The sequence below is a fragment of the Protopterus annectens genome, chromosome 13.part0 (genome assembly GCF_019279795.1).
Source record: "Protopterus annectens isolate FY-2018-M chromosome 13.part0, PAN1.0, whole genome shotgun sequence".
Lineage (NCBI taxonomy): Eukaryota > Metazoa > Chordata > Ceratodontiformes > Protopteridae > Protopterus > Protopterus annectens.
The window spans coordinates 566,888,597-566,908,125 of NC_056747.1; the positions used below are offsets into that span (position 1 = coordinate 566,888,597).

A 19,529-nucleotide genomic window follows, 5' to 3' on the forward strand; every position below is an offset into this window, starting at 1 on the left:
TAGCTTCGACCTCAGTTAAAAACCCTCTCCCGTCTGAAAGGGAATCCAGGTCCTTAGAGAGATGGGGTAAAAAAGTATACACCTGTGCTACTCTCTCAGCTAGGGCATTGAACTGTCAAGTTTCATATGATCCAATACCAGGAGTTTATGCTTGATCAGTTAACTAAGAAACTGTCCTCTGATGATTCTTTAGATAAGAAATATGTTCTAGATATGGTGCATAACATTCAGCAGGTTAGTAACCATTCTTTAAAATGTGGCTATGATGCACTGGAGGCTTACTTTAGATCAGCCATGACTGGCACAGTTATAAGAAGACATGCATGGTTGAAAGAACAGGTCTTGCCGGATCATGTTAAAGCAAAACTATTAGATGCTCCTATGGATAAGGTCAGTTTATTTGGTTCCCCTGCTCAGCAGGTACCGAAGAAAATGGAAGAGAAGGCAAAATCTGTACAAACAGTGAAAGATTTCTTACAGGTACAGCCTCCAAGGTTTAGCAGGAACTGGCCTTCCAAAAATTGGTCCTTTCCAGACTCCTCTAAAACACAGAGAGGCAGGAATTAGGCGTTCAAGAGGCAGAAATCAATCCAGAGGAGGTGCCTACAGGGGACGCCAGTGGCAAGGTAACAACCAGCGAGGCACAGACACAACTACTACCACTGCAACAGGACAATCACAGTGACTTGGCTCTGGCACCGCCTACCAGGGAACAAATAGCAGCACCCTTAGGCGGAAAGTTAGCCTTATTTTCAAAAAACTGGCACTACATCACAAGAGACAAGTGGATTTTGCAAACTATAGACCAAGGCTACAGGTTTCATTTCCATACTTTACCAGGAAAAAGAGGAATGCCAAACCTACCACCAAATCAAAAGACAGAAGCTCTAAAACAAATAGCTCAATTAGCAAAGATGAGAGCTGTGGAAAGGGTACCATCTATGGAACAAGGAAAGGGATTTTACTCCAGACTATTCCTGGTACCAAGAAAAGAGAAAAATTGGAGGCCTATTCTCGACCTGTCCGCTTTAAACACATTCATCATTGTTCCAAAATTCAAAATGCTGACCCTACAGCAACTTCTTCCCATGCTGGGCAAGGAGTATTGGCTGGTAACTCTAGATCTCAAGGAGGCATACCTGCACGTCCCCATACGACCAAATTGCAGAAGATACCTCAGATTTCTTGCAGGATCAGAGCATTATCAATTCTCAGCATTGCCCTTTGGCTTATCTACTGCGCCCAGAGTGTTCACGAAATGCCTGGCATCAGTAATCGCTCACTGCAGGCTTCAGGGAATCCAAATATATCCATACCTGGACGACTGCCTGATACAAGCGGACAACAAAAACAAGCTAACAGAAGACTTACAAAGAGTCATTTGCTTACTGCAAGCCCTGGGATATACAGTCAATATAAAAAAATCAAGACTGATACCATCCCAAAGAATACCCTTCTTAGGTGCAGAATTGGACACAGTAAAACAGATGGCATTCCTAACTGCAGAAAAACAAGGACAAGTTCCTCTCTACTTCTTGGCATTAACAAAGCAGAACAAACTAACAGCAAGGAAAGTACTGCAGGCCTTGGGCTTCATGGCATCCTGCATAATCCTGGTCCCTCATGCCAGACTGCATATGAGAAAGCTACAGTGGTACCTGAAGAATTTATGGTCTCAACACAGGCACAGCCTAGAAACCGAAATACCACTAATCCCATGCCTGAAACAAGAGTTCCTATGGTGGGCTCAGGCATGCCAGTCAAACCCAGGTTTGCCCTTCCACAGCATTCAACCAAGCCAAACCATCACAACGGACGCCTCAGACCTCGGTTGGGGGGCCCACATGCTGGACAAGTGCATACAAGGCTTATGGACTCCAGATCAGCTGCACCTGCACATAAATCAAAAGGAAATGCTGGCAGTAAAACTAGCAATCCAGAATTTCAGACCATTCCTCCAAGAAGGGCAGTTGATAAGGACAGACAACACCACAGTCATGTGGTACATCAACAAACAGGGAGGCACTCATTCATACCCTCTATGCCGAATGGCACTGGACCTATGGAATATGGCTCTGTGCTACAACATTCAGTTACAAGCAATTTTTGTACCGGGAAAAGAAAACATCCTAGCAGACATATTAAGCAGAACTACCTCGGATGCTCACGAATGGATGCTACACCCGGACATCTTCAAGGTCATCACAAGGAAATGGGGACTGCCACAAATAGACCTATTCGCATCCCCACTCAATCACCAGCTCAAGAAATTCTGCACAAGGATGTACCACCCACTTGCTTGGAAGGGTGGACTCCCTATCCTTCAGTTGGAAAGGCCTGACAGCATATGCATTCCCACCTCTTCCTTTGATGCACAAGGTGCTATTGAAAATCAAAGAGGAACGTCCAAGGATCATTCTGATAGCTCCAGACTGGCCAAGACAACATTGGTACCAATTACTGAGGAGCATGTCTTGGGGGAAAATGTGGACACTACCCCTTATTCCTTTGCTGTTAACTCAGAGCGGCTACAACACCCTGCATCCAAACCTGAAAACTCTGCAGCTGACTGCCTGGAACATTACATAAGAGCAACTAACCCAGATTTATCCCAAAGGGTTAAAGACATTATCCTTGAGGCCCGCAGACCTTCAACAAGAAGGAACTATGCAGGAAAATGGAAAAGGTTTCTCATTTGGAGTACTGAAAGGGGAAAAGATGCGTCAAAGGTAGACATTGCCAACATCCTGGAGTATTTGGCAGAGCTTTTCCATACAGGCCTGTCCTATTTCTCCATCAAGATACATGCATCAGCTATTTCTGCAGAATACAGCTTCGATCCCCCTGTCTTCTCGCATCCTCTACTCAGGCAGTTTCTGAGAGGAATTAAAAATGTAAAACCTCCTAGGAAACCACCATTACCAGCATGGGACTTGAACTTTGTGCTAGAAAAATTGACACTCCCCCCTTTCAAACCAGCAGCAACAGCGGATCTTCAACACCTATCCTGGAAAACTGCTTTTCTGCTGGCAATTACCTCGGCAAGAAGGGTTTCTGAGCTACAGGCTTTAATGGCAGTACAACCCTTCCTAATCTTCCATCAAGATAGTGTCCGTGAGAACAAATCCTACATTTATGCCTAAGGTGGTATCCAGAGTGTCTTTAAACCAGGCTATCCACCTACCTACCTTCTTCCCCAATCCACAGAACAGGGGGGAAAGACTGCTGCATACTTTGGATGTACATAGACAGTTGCGCTACTACCTGGACAGAACCAAGGGCAATAGAAAAACTGACCAGCTTCTGGTAGCATATGCAACAGGAAGGGAAGGAAAAGCAATTTCAAAACAGACAATCTCCAAGTGGATAGGAAATTGCATCAGATTCTGTTACTCCTACCATGGAAAGCAAACTCCACAGAACATAAGGCCTCATTCTACAAGGGCTACAGCCACTACCACAGCTTTCTTACGTATGGCTACCAAGGACATTATAGAGGCTGCTACTTGGACCTCCGTGCATACATTTGCCAAGCATTATAACTTACCTTTATACTCTAGATCCCGAGCAGGGTTTGCCACTGCTGTTTTGCAAGGGATCCTAACTACACCATAATTTCTTCTTCCTCCTCCCCTAGTTTGGCTATGGTATTCTACCCATTTGTAAGGACTGCAGATGCATCCTTGAAGGACATAGTATACTTTTGTACCTACCATAAATGTAGATGTCCGAACAGTAATGCATCTGCAGTCAGGATTACCCACCTCCTTCCCCTCTGTGGTATTCCTCGGGTATTTGCCCATCTAATAGCTAGCTGGGGGGGATCTCTTATGGTGTATTTGTTTGTATATATGTACATACATGCTTATTTTTTGTGTTTGCCTTCTACTATTTGGAAACATTGGCATTTATCCAAAATTTAGCTATCCAAGAGGGCAACTGGCATCTGGGGCAAGAAACACTGAGGAAAATGGCGTCGGCTGATGCCTTTATACCCGAAGAACTGCAGCTATGACGTCGGGTGAAGTGCGACACCAGCCGAGGCCAGACCCAGACTTTGGAATCCGGCCGACCGAAGGGCTGCCTGACGACAGGACAACCCATTTGTAAGGACTGCAGATGCATTCCTGTTCGGACATCTACATTTATGGTAGGTACAAAACTGTACTTTTCTTGATTTACCTCAGCATAAGCCTCTTGCTATTCCCCCTGTGTTGGAAGTTGTTGATTGTTTTTCTGGAAAATTCCTTGTCTCAGAATTCGGTTCTCCTGCTCCCAGGAAACCTGACGGGTACTAGAGTCCCCAATTCTTATTTATTTCTTTTCAGGAACTCGTTGGTGGACCCAGAGGTTATTTCTCAGGACCCTGAAGGGGTTAAGGCCACTGTTACCAGGAATCCTGTTCCATCGGACAGAGAATCTAGGAACCTAGATAGGTGGGGCAAGAAAGTTTATACCTCCGCCACCCTAGCTATTAGGGCTACCAATTGTCTTTTTCATATGCTGAAGTACCAACAGCACACCTTGGAGGCTATTAAGTCTAAGATTGCAAATGTACCTCTTTTGGCAGAGAGTAAGGAAATGCAGGATTTGTTGAATTTAGCCACTCTGGTCAATAAGCATTCTTTGCATTGTGGTTTTGACATCCTTCTGCCACCCTAGCTATTAGGGCTACCAATTGTCTTTTTCATATGCTGAAGTACCAACAGCACACCTTGGAGGCTATTAAGTCTAAGATTGCAAATGTACCTCTTTTGGCAGAGAGTAAGAAAATGCAGGATTTGTTGAATTTAGCCACTCTGGTCAATAAGCATTCTTTGCATTGTGGTTTTGACATCCTTGAGGCTTCCAGTAAGGCTACGGCTACTGGATCTGTTATTAGAAGGCATGCTTAGCTCAGAGAACAGCCTCTTCCAGAGCCTGTCAAGGCTAAGCTTTTGGATGTACCTTTGCATAAAGACCAATCTTTTTGGCAGCAAAGCTGTGGAGGTGCTTAAGAAGATGGATGATAAGGCCAAGTCCATGCAAACTGTTAAAGATTTTCTGTAAGTTCAACCCCCACGCTTTAGCAGGAATTACCCTTCCAAGAGTTGGACCTTTCCTGATACCAGCAGACAGAACCGTTCCAGGACTAGGGGTTACAAATCTTCTAGGGGACAGACAGCTACCCGTCAAAGGTCTAGGCGATGGCAGGCTTTCACTTTTAAGGCGGGATGCTCCAAGCCTGCATCTCAATCAAAGCTCTCTCAATGACCTTTTACAACTTCTGCTTGTTCTTGCTTGCCTGGAGAGTCCTTTAGGGAGAAGGTTGGCTCTTTTTTCAGATGCTGGGCCTCTATCACAAACGACAAATGGGTGCTCAGAACGGTGTCCCTGGGGCACAAGTTTTCTTTCCACACCTTTCCAGCTCCCAAACCAAAAGGCAGAAAAGTAGAAAAGCAAATTTTGTCTGTTTCATCTGGGAGCAATAGAATCGGTTCCTGCTCAACATGTAGGCCAGGGCTTTTATTCCAGGCTTTTCCTAGTTCCAAAAAAAGAAGGCACTTGGCATCCTATCCTAGATCTTTCCATTCTGAACTCTTTTCTAGTAATTCCAAATTTCAAAATGCTCACTCTGCATCAGTTACTTCCTATGCTAGAAAAGGATTCTTGGCTAGTAACCTTGGATCTCTGAGGCTTATCTGCAAATCCCTATCAGGGAAAGTTGCAGGCAGTATCTTCATTTCAGAGCGGGCAAGCAACATTATCAATTCTCTGCGCTGCCCTTTGGCTTATCTGCTGCTCCCAGAGTCTTCCCGAAGTGCCTGGTCCCAGTCATTGCTTTTTGCTGGCAGAAAATTCAGATTTACCCATACTTGGATGATTGTCTGATTCAAGCAAGATCTCAGGAGCAGCTATTAAAGGATCTGGAATTCATAAAGACTTCTCTCTTCCCTGGGTTACACTTTCAGTGAGGAAAAATCAAAAATGGTACCATCCAAGGAGATAACATTCCTGTGAGCGAGTCTCAACACAGCCGCACAAATGATGCATCTCACCCAGGAAAAGCAGGCAACTCTTTCAGTTTACTTCAAGGCCTGTCCCAGCTCCCTGCAAGGAAATACCTGCAAGCTCTGGGATTCATGGCATTTTGAATTCTCGTGATTCCATATGCAAAACTGCATATGAGGAAATTGCAATGGTACCTCAAGAACATTTTGGTGTCAACACACACAGGACTTGGATATGATCCCTCTGCTTCCATCTCTGCAGACGGAGTTTCTGTAGTGGACAGCAGCTTGTCTACAAAACAAGGGCATGCCCTTTCGGACACCTCCTGCCACTCAAGTTCTAACTACAGACACATCGGACTACGCCTAGGGAGCACACCTGGATGGCAGATGCATACAGGGATGGTGGAATATCCAGCAGATGCACCTGCACATAAATCTAAGAGTTGATTGCAGTTCAGCAAGCCTTACTAGCTTTCAAGCACCTTTTTTCTCCAGGGACCTTACTTGCCAGAATGGACAGTACCACAGTCGTGGTACATCAACAAGCAGGGGAGGGACCCACTCTTACCCCCTGTGCAGACAAAGCATACATCTTTGGTCCATGGTAGCATCCCTGGACCTGCATCTTCTAGCTCAGTTCCTTCCAGGAAGGCTCTGTTTTGGCAGACCAGTTGAGCAGGCGAACACTGGATCCTCACGAGTGGCAGCTGAACAGGGCAGTTTTTTTACATCATTCAACGTTGGGGCACACCCCAGGTGGATCTTTTCTCCTCTCCAGACAATCACCTTCTACCTCTCTTGCACCAGATAGCATCACAGCAGGGCTTGGGGAGTGGATGCTCTGTCCTTCCCTTGGACGCTGTCATCAGTTTACGCCTTCCGTCCTCTTCTACCCAGAGTGTTGTTGATCAGGGACAAACGACCAAGGATTATTCTCATAGCTCCAGACTAACCCAGACAGCATTGGTATCCGCTGCTTCACAGTCTCTCCCAATTCCCTCCTTGGCATCTTCCTCTGAAGCCAGATCTTTTGGTTCAGGAAGGAGGAATTATTCTGCATCCTCATCTTCGATCCCTTCACTTGGCAGCATGGCTCATAGTTTGACTCCTTCCTTATCTTCTTCCCTTTCCCAGCAGATGGTTGATGTGCTGAGGGAGGCCTAGCACTAGGAAGTCCTACGCTGCCAAATGGGAAAGGTTTTCTCATTGGATGCAGACTTGAGGGGATTCTTCTTCTCAGCTTACCCTTCCTCTTATCTTGGAATACCTGGCTGAATTGCTTCAGGGTGGTCTTTCCTTTTTGTCTATCAAGCTGCATGCTTCAGCCATTTCTGCTCATTGTTCTCTTGAACAACCCATTTTCTCTCATCCCTTGATGAAAATGTTCTCGGAGGTGCTTGCAACTTAAAACCTCCCAGAAGGACACCTACTCCAGCATGGGATCTTAATTTTGTTCTAGAGAAACTCGCTCTTCCTCCTCTTGATCCAGCTGCCTCTTGCAGATTTAAAGTTTCTTTTTTGGAAGATCGCCTTCCTGTTTGGCTATAACTTCAGCAAGGAGGGTTTCGGAGCTGCAGGCTTTGATGGCTGTGGAGCCTTTTAGTTTCCATTCAGACATGGTCTCTGAGAACCCAACCCCTCCTTTATGCCTAAGGTGGTTTCTAGCTCAACTTTAATCCGTCCATACACCTTCCTACCTTCTTTCCTAATAGTCAAAATAAAGGTGAAAGGATCCTGCATTCTCTTGATGTGCACAGACAGCTCAGGTTTTACTTGGACAGAACTAAAGACCTTCGGAAATCAGCTCAGTTATTGGTCAGCTTTGCCCCTGGTGCTCAGGGCAAGGCTATTTCTAAGCAAATAATTTCCAAGTGGATTGCACATTGCATCAACATTTGTTATTCTTTTCATGGCAAGGTTCCTCCTCAAGGGATTAGGACCCACTCAACCAGAGCAGATTCCACTTCTGCAGCCTTTTTAAGGGGTGTTCCTACTAAAGATATTTTGGAGGCTGCCACTTGGTTTCGATTCACACTTTCACAAAACATTATAATCTGCCTCTGTTTTCCTGAGCCAGGTCAGGGTTTGCCACCGTTGTGTTGCAGGGCATTATCTGCAACCCTTGTTTTTGTTGGTTCCTCCTCCTTTTTTTCTCTGAGCTTTAGTAATCAAACCCATTTGTAAGGACTGCAACAGTGGAACACGATGAGCATAGTATAGTTGTGTGCACTTACCATAAATGTAGATTTTCGAGTGTATTCACTGTTGCAGTCCTTGATGTCCTTCAAGGATGCATCTGCAGTCATAACATATGGGTTGTCCTGCCTCAGGCAGCCCTTCGGTCGGCTGGATTCCAAAGTCTGGGTCTGGCCTCGGCTGATGTCGCACTTTCCCCGACGTCAGAGCGTCTAGGGTATAAAAGCATCAGCCGACGCCATTTTCCTCAGTCTTTCTTGCCGTGCGGTGCCCGAAGCAGAAGCTGTTCGCAAGTGCCGGTCGGTCAGATCCAGTGAATTCAGCTACCGAAGACTTCGAAAAAGCTAAGTACCCCGTTGGGGACTCTTTCTTGCCTCAGCCGATGTCAAAGTAAATAATTGTTTAACTTGTGGGAAACAAATACCTCATAAGGATTTCCATTCCTACTGCCTTCCTTGCTTAGGCCCAGACCACGACGTATCGGCCTGTTCAGCCTGTGCTTCCTTCAACCGACGAACTTAGATGTCGGTCGGAGTTTGCAGAGGAATTTTTTGGGGCCACTTTTGCATATAAAATGCCGTCGGAGACTCCGACTTCACATTTGGTGAAAAAACGGAAGGACAAGGACCGACACTCGCGGCCTGCGGTTTCGGCTGAAACCACGGTAAGGCCTACCGCGAGTGTCTCGGTTTCGGCTGAAACCGAGTCCGCGGAGATTCCTTCTTCCAATATCATTCAACCGACCACCGCGGCCCAGGAGGCCCCGGCTGAGTCGGCTACCGAGATACCTACCGAAACCAGTGCCCAGGAAATGTCCAACACCATTCCTTTGGACATTTCTACTCCTGCACGTGGGGCAGCTAGGCCCCCTGCTTCCATGTCCATTAAGGCTTTTTCTAGGGCTAAGGCTGCTAAACTTTCTAAAGCTTTGCCTCCCAAATCTACCTCCCAGAGGCCTTCCTCTAGTTCTCAGATCCTCAGCCTTGCAGAGGACCTTATTTCTTTGATTAGAGGTTCACAACCGCACCCTGAAAGGGCCTCTCACCCACTGCCTGACAAAAGGCCCAGGACTGACCCCCTCTGACCCACACTCTTCTGATGAGTCCACTGATGGATCTTGTCAGACCACCAGGAGGGGGCTTATTCGCCCTATGAGGATTCTGATGCTGAAGAATCTATCCCTTCGGCCTCCCCTCCTGAAGAGTTTTCTTTTGGTGAGACCTTACACTCCATGAGAGAGCATTTTCAATGGCAAGGTCAGGAATTCTCTGATTCCAGAAAAAGATTAAGGACCTTTTTACATTTGCCTCAACATATAGGCCCTTAGCTATACCTCCTGTTTTGACTGTAATTGATGATGTGTACAATGATGTCAGCTCAGCCCCTGATACTCTCCCTCCGGCCCCTGCCAAACCTGATAGATACTACAGGGTCCCGGATTCACATTTCCATTTGTATAAAGCCCATTCTGCAGACCCAGAAACTATTGCTCAGGGCCCTAAACGGGTTGCGGCTGCCACTGCCAAAAATCCACTACCCTCTGAAAGAGAGTCTAGAGCTTTAGAGAGATGGGGAAAGAAGGTATATACTTCTGCAACTCTTTCCGCCAGGGCATTAAATTGTCAATTTCATATGATACAGTACCAAGAGTATTTGTTAGATGAACTGAATAAGAAACGTTCTTCTGCTGAACCCCTTGACCGTAAATCCCTTCAGGATTTGGTACACAACTCTCAGCAGGTTAGTAATCATTTCTTAAAATGTGGCTATGATGCATTGGAGGCTTCATTTAGGTCAGCTATGACTGGGGCAGTTATTTGTAGGCATGCCTGGTTGAAGGAACAATCTTTGCCAGACCATGTTAAAGCTGAACTCCTGTATGCTCCATTGGAGAAACAAAATTTATTTGGCTCCTCTGCTCAGGAGGTCTTAAAAAAGTTTGAAGAAAAGGCAAAATCTGTGCAGACAGTTAAGGATTTCCTGCAAGTACAACCTCCGAGATTCAGCAGAAACTGGCCTACTAAGAATTGGTCCTTTCCAGACTCGGACAGAGCCCAGAGAGGCAGGAACAGACGCCCCAGAGGCAGAGGCCAATCGAAGGGCTCCTACAGAGGCCGTCAGTGGCAGCCTGCCAACCAGAGGAGTAGTGCAACAGCAGCAACAACTACTACTACACCAGGATAGGCTCAATGACTTTATTCTGATTCCGCCTACCAGGGCTCAACTGGAAGCACCCTTGGGCGGAAAGCTTGCTTTATTCTCAAAAAACTGGCATTATATTACAAGGGACACATGGACACTGCAAATAATAGACAAAGGATACAGGTTCCACTTCCACACTTTGCCAAAAAGAAATGGAATGCCAAGCCTACCACCAAATCAGAGGGCAGAGGCTTTAAAGCAGATCAACAGCTTGCTTCATATGAGAGCTATAGAAAAGGTACCACTTTCAGAACAAGGCCAAATTTCTTGTACCAAGAAAAGAAAATCAATGGAGGCCTATTCTCGACCTGTCCGCACTCGATGCTTATCTCATTGTGCCAAAATTCAAGATGCTGACCCTACAGCAACTTCTTCCCATGTTGGGCAAGGAATCTTGGCTGGTGACTCTAGATCTCAAGGAGGCATACCTGCACGTCCCTATTCGACCAAGTTGCAGAAGACACCTCCGATTTCTTGCAGGATCAGAGCATTATCAATTCTCAGCATTGCCCTTTGGCTTATCTACTGCGCCCAGAGTATTCACGAAATGCCTGGCATCAGTAATTGCACACTGCAGACTACAGGGGATTCAAATCTACCCATACCTGGACGACTGCCTTATACAAGCGGACAACAAGGGAAATTTGATAAAGGACTTGGCCTATGCCATCCACCTGCTACAGGCCTTGGGATACACAGTCAACATCCAAAAGTCAAGACTTGTTCCATCCCAAAGGATAACCTTTTTGGGTGCAGATCTGGACACAACCACCCAAATGGCCTTTCTCACAGAAGAAAAACAAAAACAACTTCCGGATTACTTCATGATTCTGACAAGACAAACTCAGCTTACTGCAAGGAAAATCCTGCAGGCCCTGGGTTACATGGCATCCTGCATACTTCTGATACCACAGGCCAGGCTGCATATGAGAAAATTACAATGGTACCTAAGGAGTGTATGGTCTCAACACAGTCACAGTTTAGAAACCTTGATACCAATCATTCCTTGCCTTCAAAAGGAATTCCTGTGGTGGGCTCAGGCCTGCCAGTCCAACAGAGGGTTGCCTTTCTACAAACCAAAAACAAAACAAACCATCACCATGGACTCTTCAGACCGAGGATGGGGAGCACACGTGGAGGGCAAATGTATCCAAGGCCTATGGTCTCAAGGGCAGCTACGCATGCACATAAACCAAAAGGAAATGCTGGCAGTGATGCATGCAATCGAGGCTTTCAAACCCTTCCTCCATCAAGGCCATCTGTTAATAAGGACAGACAACACCACGGTCATGTGGTACATAAACAAGCAGGGAGGCACACACTCCTACCTTCTATGCCGGCTGGCTATGAATCTATGGGAACTGTGCCTGAAACTCAATATCCAACTACAGTCCCAGTTCGTGCCAGGAAATGAGAACACACTGGCAGACAGCTTAAGCAGAACTACCGTGGATGCACACGAATGGATGCTGCACCCAGACATCTTCCAACTCATAGCAAAGACATGGGGAATGCCGGAGATAGATCTGTTCGCCTCCCCCCTCAACCATCAACTGAAGACATTCTGCTCAAGGACATACCACCCACAAGCTTGGAGGGTGGATTTTCTCTCTTTCAGCTGGAAGGCTTTAAAAGTATATGCCTTCCCACCTCTCCCATTAATGTACAAGGTTCTACTGAAGATCGGGGAGGAACAGCCAAGAGTGATTCTGATAGCTCCAGACTGGCCAAGGCAACACTGGTATCCACTATTGAGGAGCATGTCACAGGCAAAACCATGGCCTCTCCCCCTATGGCCTCTTCTTCTGACGCAGAACAATTACAAGATCATGCATCCCAACTTGAAAACATTGCAGCTAACTGCCTGGAAAATTCCTTAAATCCCAATCAGAATGTTTTATCACAGAGGGTGAAGGACATTATCATGGAAGCTCGCCGCCCTTCCACAAGGAAGACATACTCAGCTAAATGGAAAAGATTCCTCATTTGGAACACATCAAAAGGCTCAGATGTGACAGTGGCAAGCATGACACATATTCTGGAATACTTAGCAGAATTGTTCCACAATGGCCTGTCCTATTCCTCCATTAAGATTCATGCCTCAGCAATTTCAGCAGAATACAATGTGGATCCGCCTATCTTCTCACACCCTCTCCTCAGGCAATTTTTGAGGGGGATAAAAAATATTAAACCTCCAAGAAAACCTCCTCTACCAGCTTGGGATCTCAACTTTGTGTTGGAGAAATTAACACTTCCTCCTTTTGAACCAGCAGCATCAGCGGAGCTACAGTTTCTGTCTTGGAAAACTGCATTCCTTCTGGCAATAACTTCAGCAAGAAGAGTATCTGAGTTACAAGCATTAATGGCAGTACAGCCATTTCTTATCTTCCATCAGGACAAAGTCTCACTAAGAACCAATCCTACTTTTATGCCAAAGGTGGTATCTAGAGTATCCTTGAACCAAGCTATTCACTTGCCTACGTTCTTCCCAAATCCACAGAATAGAGGGGGAAAAATTTCTGCACACCCTGGATATACACAGACAACTATGCCACTACTTGGACAGAACTAAAAGTAGCAGAAAAACTGACCAACTATTTGTAGCATATGCTAGTGGGGTGCAAGGAAAAGCAATTTCCAAACAGACAATTTCAAAATGGATAGGAAATTGCATTCGTTTTTGTTACTCCTTTCATGGAAAGACAGTTCCTGCAAACATCAGGCCTCATTCTACAAGGGCCACGGCCACCACTACAGCCTTCCTACGAGGGGTGGCTACCAAGGACATTTTAGAAGCTGCTACTTGGAGCTCCGTGCATACATTTGCCAAACATTACAATCTGCCTTTATACTCCAGATCCAGAGCAGGTTTTGCTACTGCAGTCCTTTAGGGGATCTTAACTACACCATCCTTTTCTTAGTACCTCCTCCCCCAGATTGGCTATGGTATTCTACCCATATGTTATGACTGCAGATGCATCCTTGAAGGACATAGTACAGTTTTGTACCTACCATAAATGTAGATATAGATGTCCGATAGGTATGCATCTGCAGTCAGGATTACCCTCCCTCCTACCCCTCTGTGGTACTCCTAGGGTGCTTACACCTCTTTTAGCTAGCTGGGGGAATCTATTATGGTGTATTTGTTTGTATATACATAATTTTGCAAATATTTGGAACTTTATTGCTTTTATCCAAATTTAGCCTTCCTAGAGGGCACCTGGCATCTGGGGCAAGAAAAACTGAGGAAAATGGCGTCGGCTGATGCTTTTATACCCCAGACGCTCTGACGTCGGGGAAAGTGCGACATCAGCCGAGGCCAGACCCAGACTTTGGAATCCGGCCGACCGAAGGGCTGCCTGAGGCAGGACAACCCATATGTTATGACTACAGATGCATACCTATCGGACATCTACATTTATGGTAGGCACAAAACTGTACTTTTCCCTCCCTCCTTCTCCCTTTTGGTCCTCTCCTATTCTTTTTTCCTGAGGTACAGACTGAATTGGATATTTGCCAAATTGGCATGTGACTTAGCCTTTTTTTCTGGAGGCTTCTGACTTTTATGGCAAGAAAGACTGAGGAAGTGACGTCAGCTGCCTCCTTTTGTATCAGAAGCCCTGATGTCCTTTACAACTGGCAACCAGCGTCATTTTTTGAGGGCTACCGGTAGCCGGATAACCCATTTGTTAGGACTGCAACAGTGAATACGCTCTAACATCTGCATTTGTGGTAAGTGTACACAACTGTACTTTCTACTGGTGACTCCCTTTTGACCAAGGCAGCTTTGGTTCCTCCTTTGCTACCACTTAGCCAGGGGTCATCACCACAAGGTTCTCCACTAAATGGACTCCACATAACAGAAGAACTCCCTTTTTCTCCAGAGCCTGTCCTCTGTTTGGCATGATTAATGATGGGATTTTGATTTCTTTCAGATACCAATTTCCTAAGGATGTGCTTAGACTCTCCCGGAGGCAAGGAAACCTATTACACAGAAATCTTGCATAGCTCAGTAGAGAAGAATTTCTACTTTGTGCCATGCTTATAAAGAACCTATACAAATGGTTCTTCCAATTGTTTTGTCTTACTTGGCTGAGCTTTTAAAAGCTGGCCTTGCATACTCTTCACTCAAGGCACACCTTTCAGCCATTTTTTGCTTGCTTATCTTGATCCCCATCTTTATGTCCATACTAGAGGTAAGTTTCTGAGGTGTGTACTTCACCTAAAACCTCCTAGTAAAGCCATTCTGCCTCCCTTGGATCTTTGTTCTGGAAAAACGTACTCTTCTACCTTTTCAGCCAGCAGCACTTGCTTCTGTCAAATTTTGTACTGGGGGCGGGTACTCCTAGTTGCCCTTACCTCAGCTAGATGAGTCTTGAGTTACAGGCCACTATGGCCTCCCCACCCTTCCTCATACTCTCATGCAGCAGTGGTCATTATGGCATCTACTGTTATGATAAGTTCTTACATGCCCTGCCAATGCCCAGAGATAGTATAGTTGTGTATCTGTACTATAGTTCCAAATTCTGAAAGGACTGGATCTCTGTCTCAGTGGAGCTTACAAATTCCACATTGCTGTATTTCTAAACTGCTATGGCATGGATGAGACAGAATCCTTTCTTTGGTCATTGTGTTTCACTATTACAGTAATAACTCTCTCTGATCTCCTGCTGTGGTAACTCTTGGCTTACTCAAATACTGGTGACTGGTAGATTGGCTTAGCAGATGCCCTTTTCACCACCAAGATATCTGGGTATAAAAGTAGTTAGCCAGCACCATGTCTGTTGTTTTGTGCTGTCATAGCCCAGTACAATCATTGTAGCATCACTGCTCTGTCTTAAACCAGATCTATAATGCTGAAAGCTAAATTTCCCATTGGGGAAATATTTTTGATCACTATTAAAATGGTGAGATTTCAGGAAACAAATCTCTTATTGGGACTTCAAAACTTTGTCCTCTTTTGCCTGGAGTTGGAGCTCAGAGCATGATGTGTCTGACTGTTCTCAATGTTTTCATTACAACTCCAGAATGATTAAATGTAGAGAAAGGGACAGGGAAAATCAGGGGTTTACATGTGTACTATGTTGTCTGCTGGGCAAGCTTAGCCTATATTTCCTCATGAGATGAATCTGAAGACTTGCAGGACTGGATGACAGACAGTCTAGTCATCCACCGAGGCTTGTGATTATCGAACAAGACTTTTTATTTTCTTTGCAGTCTCTTACAACAGAGCATGTGACTGTGGCCTCTAGTGAGACCCTTTTGGAATCTGCTATGCTGTTGGGTTCACTCTCTCCACTCAGGCCAAAGGACTTCGTGTTGGATGGGTTGCTTTGCAGACCCTGGCTTTCAACTCCCATCACAAGTCTACCATTGGAGGGTAGAATCCCTGGAGTTGGAAGAAATCTCATCTAACCAGGTTCATACTGTGGCTGCCAAGTACACCCAATAGCAGGCCCAAAGCTTAAGAGTCTGCTTCCAGCTTTACATCAGCCTAGGTCTTGTGGTCATGGTTGCGTCAGACCTTACCCATAGGACCTCTAGTTACTGTTCTGAAATTCATTTAACAACAACTTTTAATTATCAAGAGCTGAATTCCTTTTTATTAGTATTTCTAAAGGTATGCAAGGTCTTTGAAGCATCTTCCTGCTAAGGCCTCCCTCTTAAGAGAAGCATTACATCCTTAGAACATTATTTTTGCTCCAAAAAAGATAGCACTACTTCCTTATGACTGACTTAATCTGCTTTGACTGCTGGTTCAAAAGTAAGACTGTTTATCATGCCTGTTACATTAACTAGAAGGGTTTCTGAAATTTTAACTCTTCTCAAAGCTGATCTTGTCTCCTGAGCCTGATTGACTTCTTCAGGTCAGTCTCCAGAGCTGTGGACGAGGGTAAGGAGGTCCACACAGCCTAGATGGACCTCACCAAGGCTTTTGACACCATCCCCCACACTGGAATGCTAGATAAAGTTACTAAACTGGGCATAAATCCCTACGTGACTCGATGGGTTGCCCAACTGGCTTACTGACAGAACCCAGACTGTCAAAGTAGTAGACTCCAAATCCAGCTCCAGACAGGTAAAAAGTGGAGTACTTCAGGGTTCAGTCCCGGGACCGCTCTTGTTTAACATATAATTCTCTGAAGTACATGCCAACACTAAGGGACTCTGGCTAACAAAATTCGCAGGTGACTGCAAACTGGGAGCCATTATTGAATCCCCAAATGATGTGGATATTCTACAAAAGGGCCTTAAAGAAACAGATGCTTGGTGCCAGAGCCATGGGCTCAAGCTTAATGCCAAGAAATGTATAGTTATCCCCTTTGGGAAAAACCATGTACCTATGAATTACCACACTAAACACCGAAAGTGTGATTGGAGACTTGGGGACACAGGTGGACAGTGGTCTCACCTTTGATAACCACATCACCACAACAGTCAGGAAATCCTTCTATGTGGCACACCTCATCACGAAGGGCTTTTCATCCCGAAAAAAGGAGGTCATTGTGCCACTGTACTCGTCCATCATTAGGCCCATTATAGAGTACAACACCCCATTTGGTATGTACCTCACAAGACCTCTGCAACAGCTGGAAAGGCCACAGAAATACCTCACTAAAAGAATTGCAGGCCTAAAGCAGCTGCCCTATGCTGACTGTCTAAAGAAAACTCCAGCTATACTCTGGCATATTGTCTACACAGAGGTGATCTCTGCTTAACATACAAGGCCATGTTAAACCCTGAGCTGTTAGACATGCTGCACTTAAAGAAATCCCAATCCTTCAGAGCCACACGCTCCAGGGATCTAAACCTTGTCATCACAATGAACAAAACATGCTGGAGGGATAGATTCCTGACCCAGAGACTCCTCATTCTCTGGAATAGACTGCCCATACATGTCAAGCAGAGTGCCTCCATGGCCCTCTTCAAAAGGAACCTTGACAATTGGATGGGAAATTCACCTCGGGGATCACGTTAGTCGCCCTGCTAGACAGGGGTCCAGGGAAGTAAATATTGTGGGAAGAAATATCCAGGGAATTGTTATGGCTAGGCTTGTATAGGCCCTAGGGCCGATAGCCTAGTACCAACCCATGAACGATTTACAGCATTTTCCTTAAGGTCAAAATATTTTGTTCCTATCTTGTATGCCAAAGGTAGAAACAGAAGTAAATTCAACCAAGTCTTTGTTTTTGCCTGTGTATTCAAGCTGGGGGGGGCTGTTGCATAGTATAGATGCCAGTTTTCCATTTAGAGCCAACGTTTTGGAAGTCATGATCAAGATTTGTTGCTTTTGCCAATGTTTATTGGGTTTAAAGGTGTCCAAAGTCATTCTGATCAAGATTTGTTGCTTTTGCCAATGTTTATTGGGTTGAAAGGTGTCCAAAGTCATTCTGTCTAGATAGCTGATGTACTGTATTTTCTGCTGTGACAACGGTAAACTCAAGTGGCAGTTTGCAAGGACAGTGTCTACCTGTTTTTTTTTTTTTTTTTTTTTTTTTTCTAGAACACATCAGTTGATATTTATACTGTAGCATATTGGGATTGTCTGTATCCTTTTGCAAGATACTAAGCTGAGTAATCTAAAGGTTTAGGTCAACCTTAGGATTTACCATTGTCTGAGTTGGTGTGTTTTGAGCTCACTCGAAGAAATTATAATGATTCTGTCATGTTGTTGAAGTGGATGGACTGGGTCATGTAAGATATAAAAAAAAGTTTCACCACTGTAAGCCTTCATTGTCCTTGAGCTTACACTCTAAAAGTACCCATATTCTGTGTGGTCTTGCAAAGTGTTACAAATGTAGACTGAAGGAATGGCTGTTAGGTCTGCTTATGATACAGAAGAATGGGTATCTGGAGGCAGACTTGGTCTAGAGAGAAAGAAGGTGGGTGCATTATGGGAACGATAATACACTGCACCTTGTCTCTACACAGGGAGGTGCAGTGCATGATGAGAACAGTAGAGGTTTTTGTAGTTTGGGAAAGTCTTGTAGATGTCCAGCAACTAGTGTCTGTTGACGTCCATTTCAGTTGCAAAAGTGGATGAATGCAGATTTTGCAGATCTGCCTTTGTGGTAAGTACACAACTTTAATTTGTATTATTCCTCATTTAGCTCCCACTGTTTTTAAGTCTAATTTTCATGTGTACCATAATGTTCACAGACAACTGTGCTATTCAACTGAAGGACTGCTGCTTCCCCAGAAGCACCAGCATTTCTTCATATCCTTTGTTAGTGGTACAGAATGCCAAAATGGTGTGTAAGCATTGGCATTCCAAGTGGCTCTTAAAATGTATCTTTTATTTCAGCAAGCATCCCTGACCACGGATATGGCATTCAAGATCCACTCTGTTGCTTGTTTAGGAAAGCTTTTTGTGTATACAGCCTGTATAGCTACCACCTGGTCTGTCATGTATCTCTTCCAAACATTTTAAGTTCTGTGATATTTGTGATTTTAACGCACCCTTTTCTGCATCTTTCCTGAGCAGTACACATCCGAGAGACACCTTCCCAGGTCTTTGTTCAGAGCAGTGTTGGAGAATCTGTTCTACTGCTTTTATCCTGCTTGTAAAGTTTTTGAAATAGGGTTATGGGTGGACTATATAGAGAGAATCTCACATTTTCGAGGTGACTCTGGCAGCTGCCTGGGCCTTTCTCCCCCACTTCCTCCCTTGGGAGTGCTGAAAACTGTGCTTTTGCTGAAAACAGATTTGTATGATCTGATGCAGGCTGTGATGAGCTTTATTATGTGTTATTTTCTTAAAGCATCAGACAAGAACTGGTGTTGGAGGGAGAGAAGTACCTAGATCATATGTCAGGGCAGTCTCAAGTCATAGGCAAGAAATACTTCTCAGATGTGTGCATGGAAACCTGATGCATTAATAGGAGCCTGTTGCTGTTCATCACACAGTTTTCTGCTGAGTACCTCATGTGACCACTTTTTCTAATCTTTGTGTTGCAGGGCATTGATCCATTTTCACTGGATGCACTTGCAAAAGAGGGTATTGTAGCTCTGCGCAGGGCAAAAAGGAGAAATATGGAGAGGTTAGTATTTGTGCCTCAGTGCCACTTGTTTTGTACCCAGATCTGCATTTCTCATGTTATGATTAAATTGTTCTCAATATGTTAATGTCCATTTATT

General features: G+C 44.9%; 1 protein-coding gene across 1 annotated transcript in view; it reads left to right on the top strand.

Moving 5' to 3' along the window:
- The window catches only part of CCT6A (chaperonin containing TCP1 subunit 6A), a 1,157,445-nt gene that overhangs the window by 802,915 nt on the left and 335,001 nt on the right, over window positions 1-19,529 (top strand). The window contains exon 8 of the mRNA XM_044054211.1: window positions 19,350-19,432. Within this exon, the coding sequence (XP_043910146.1) occupies window positions 19,350-19,432 (83 nt within the window). The remainder of the gene's footprint in view (window positions 1-19,349; window positions 19,433-19,529) is intronic.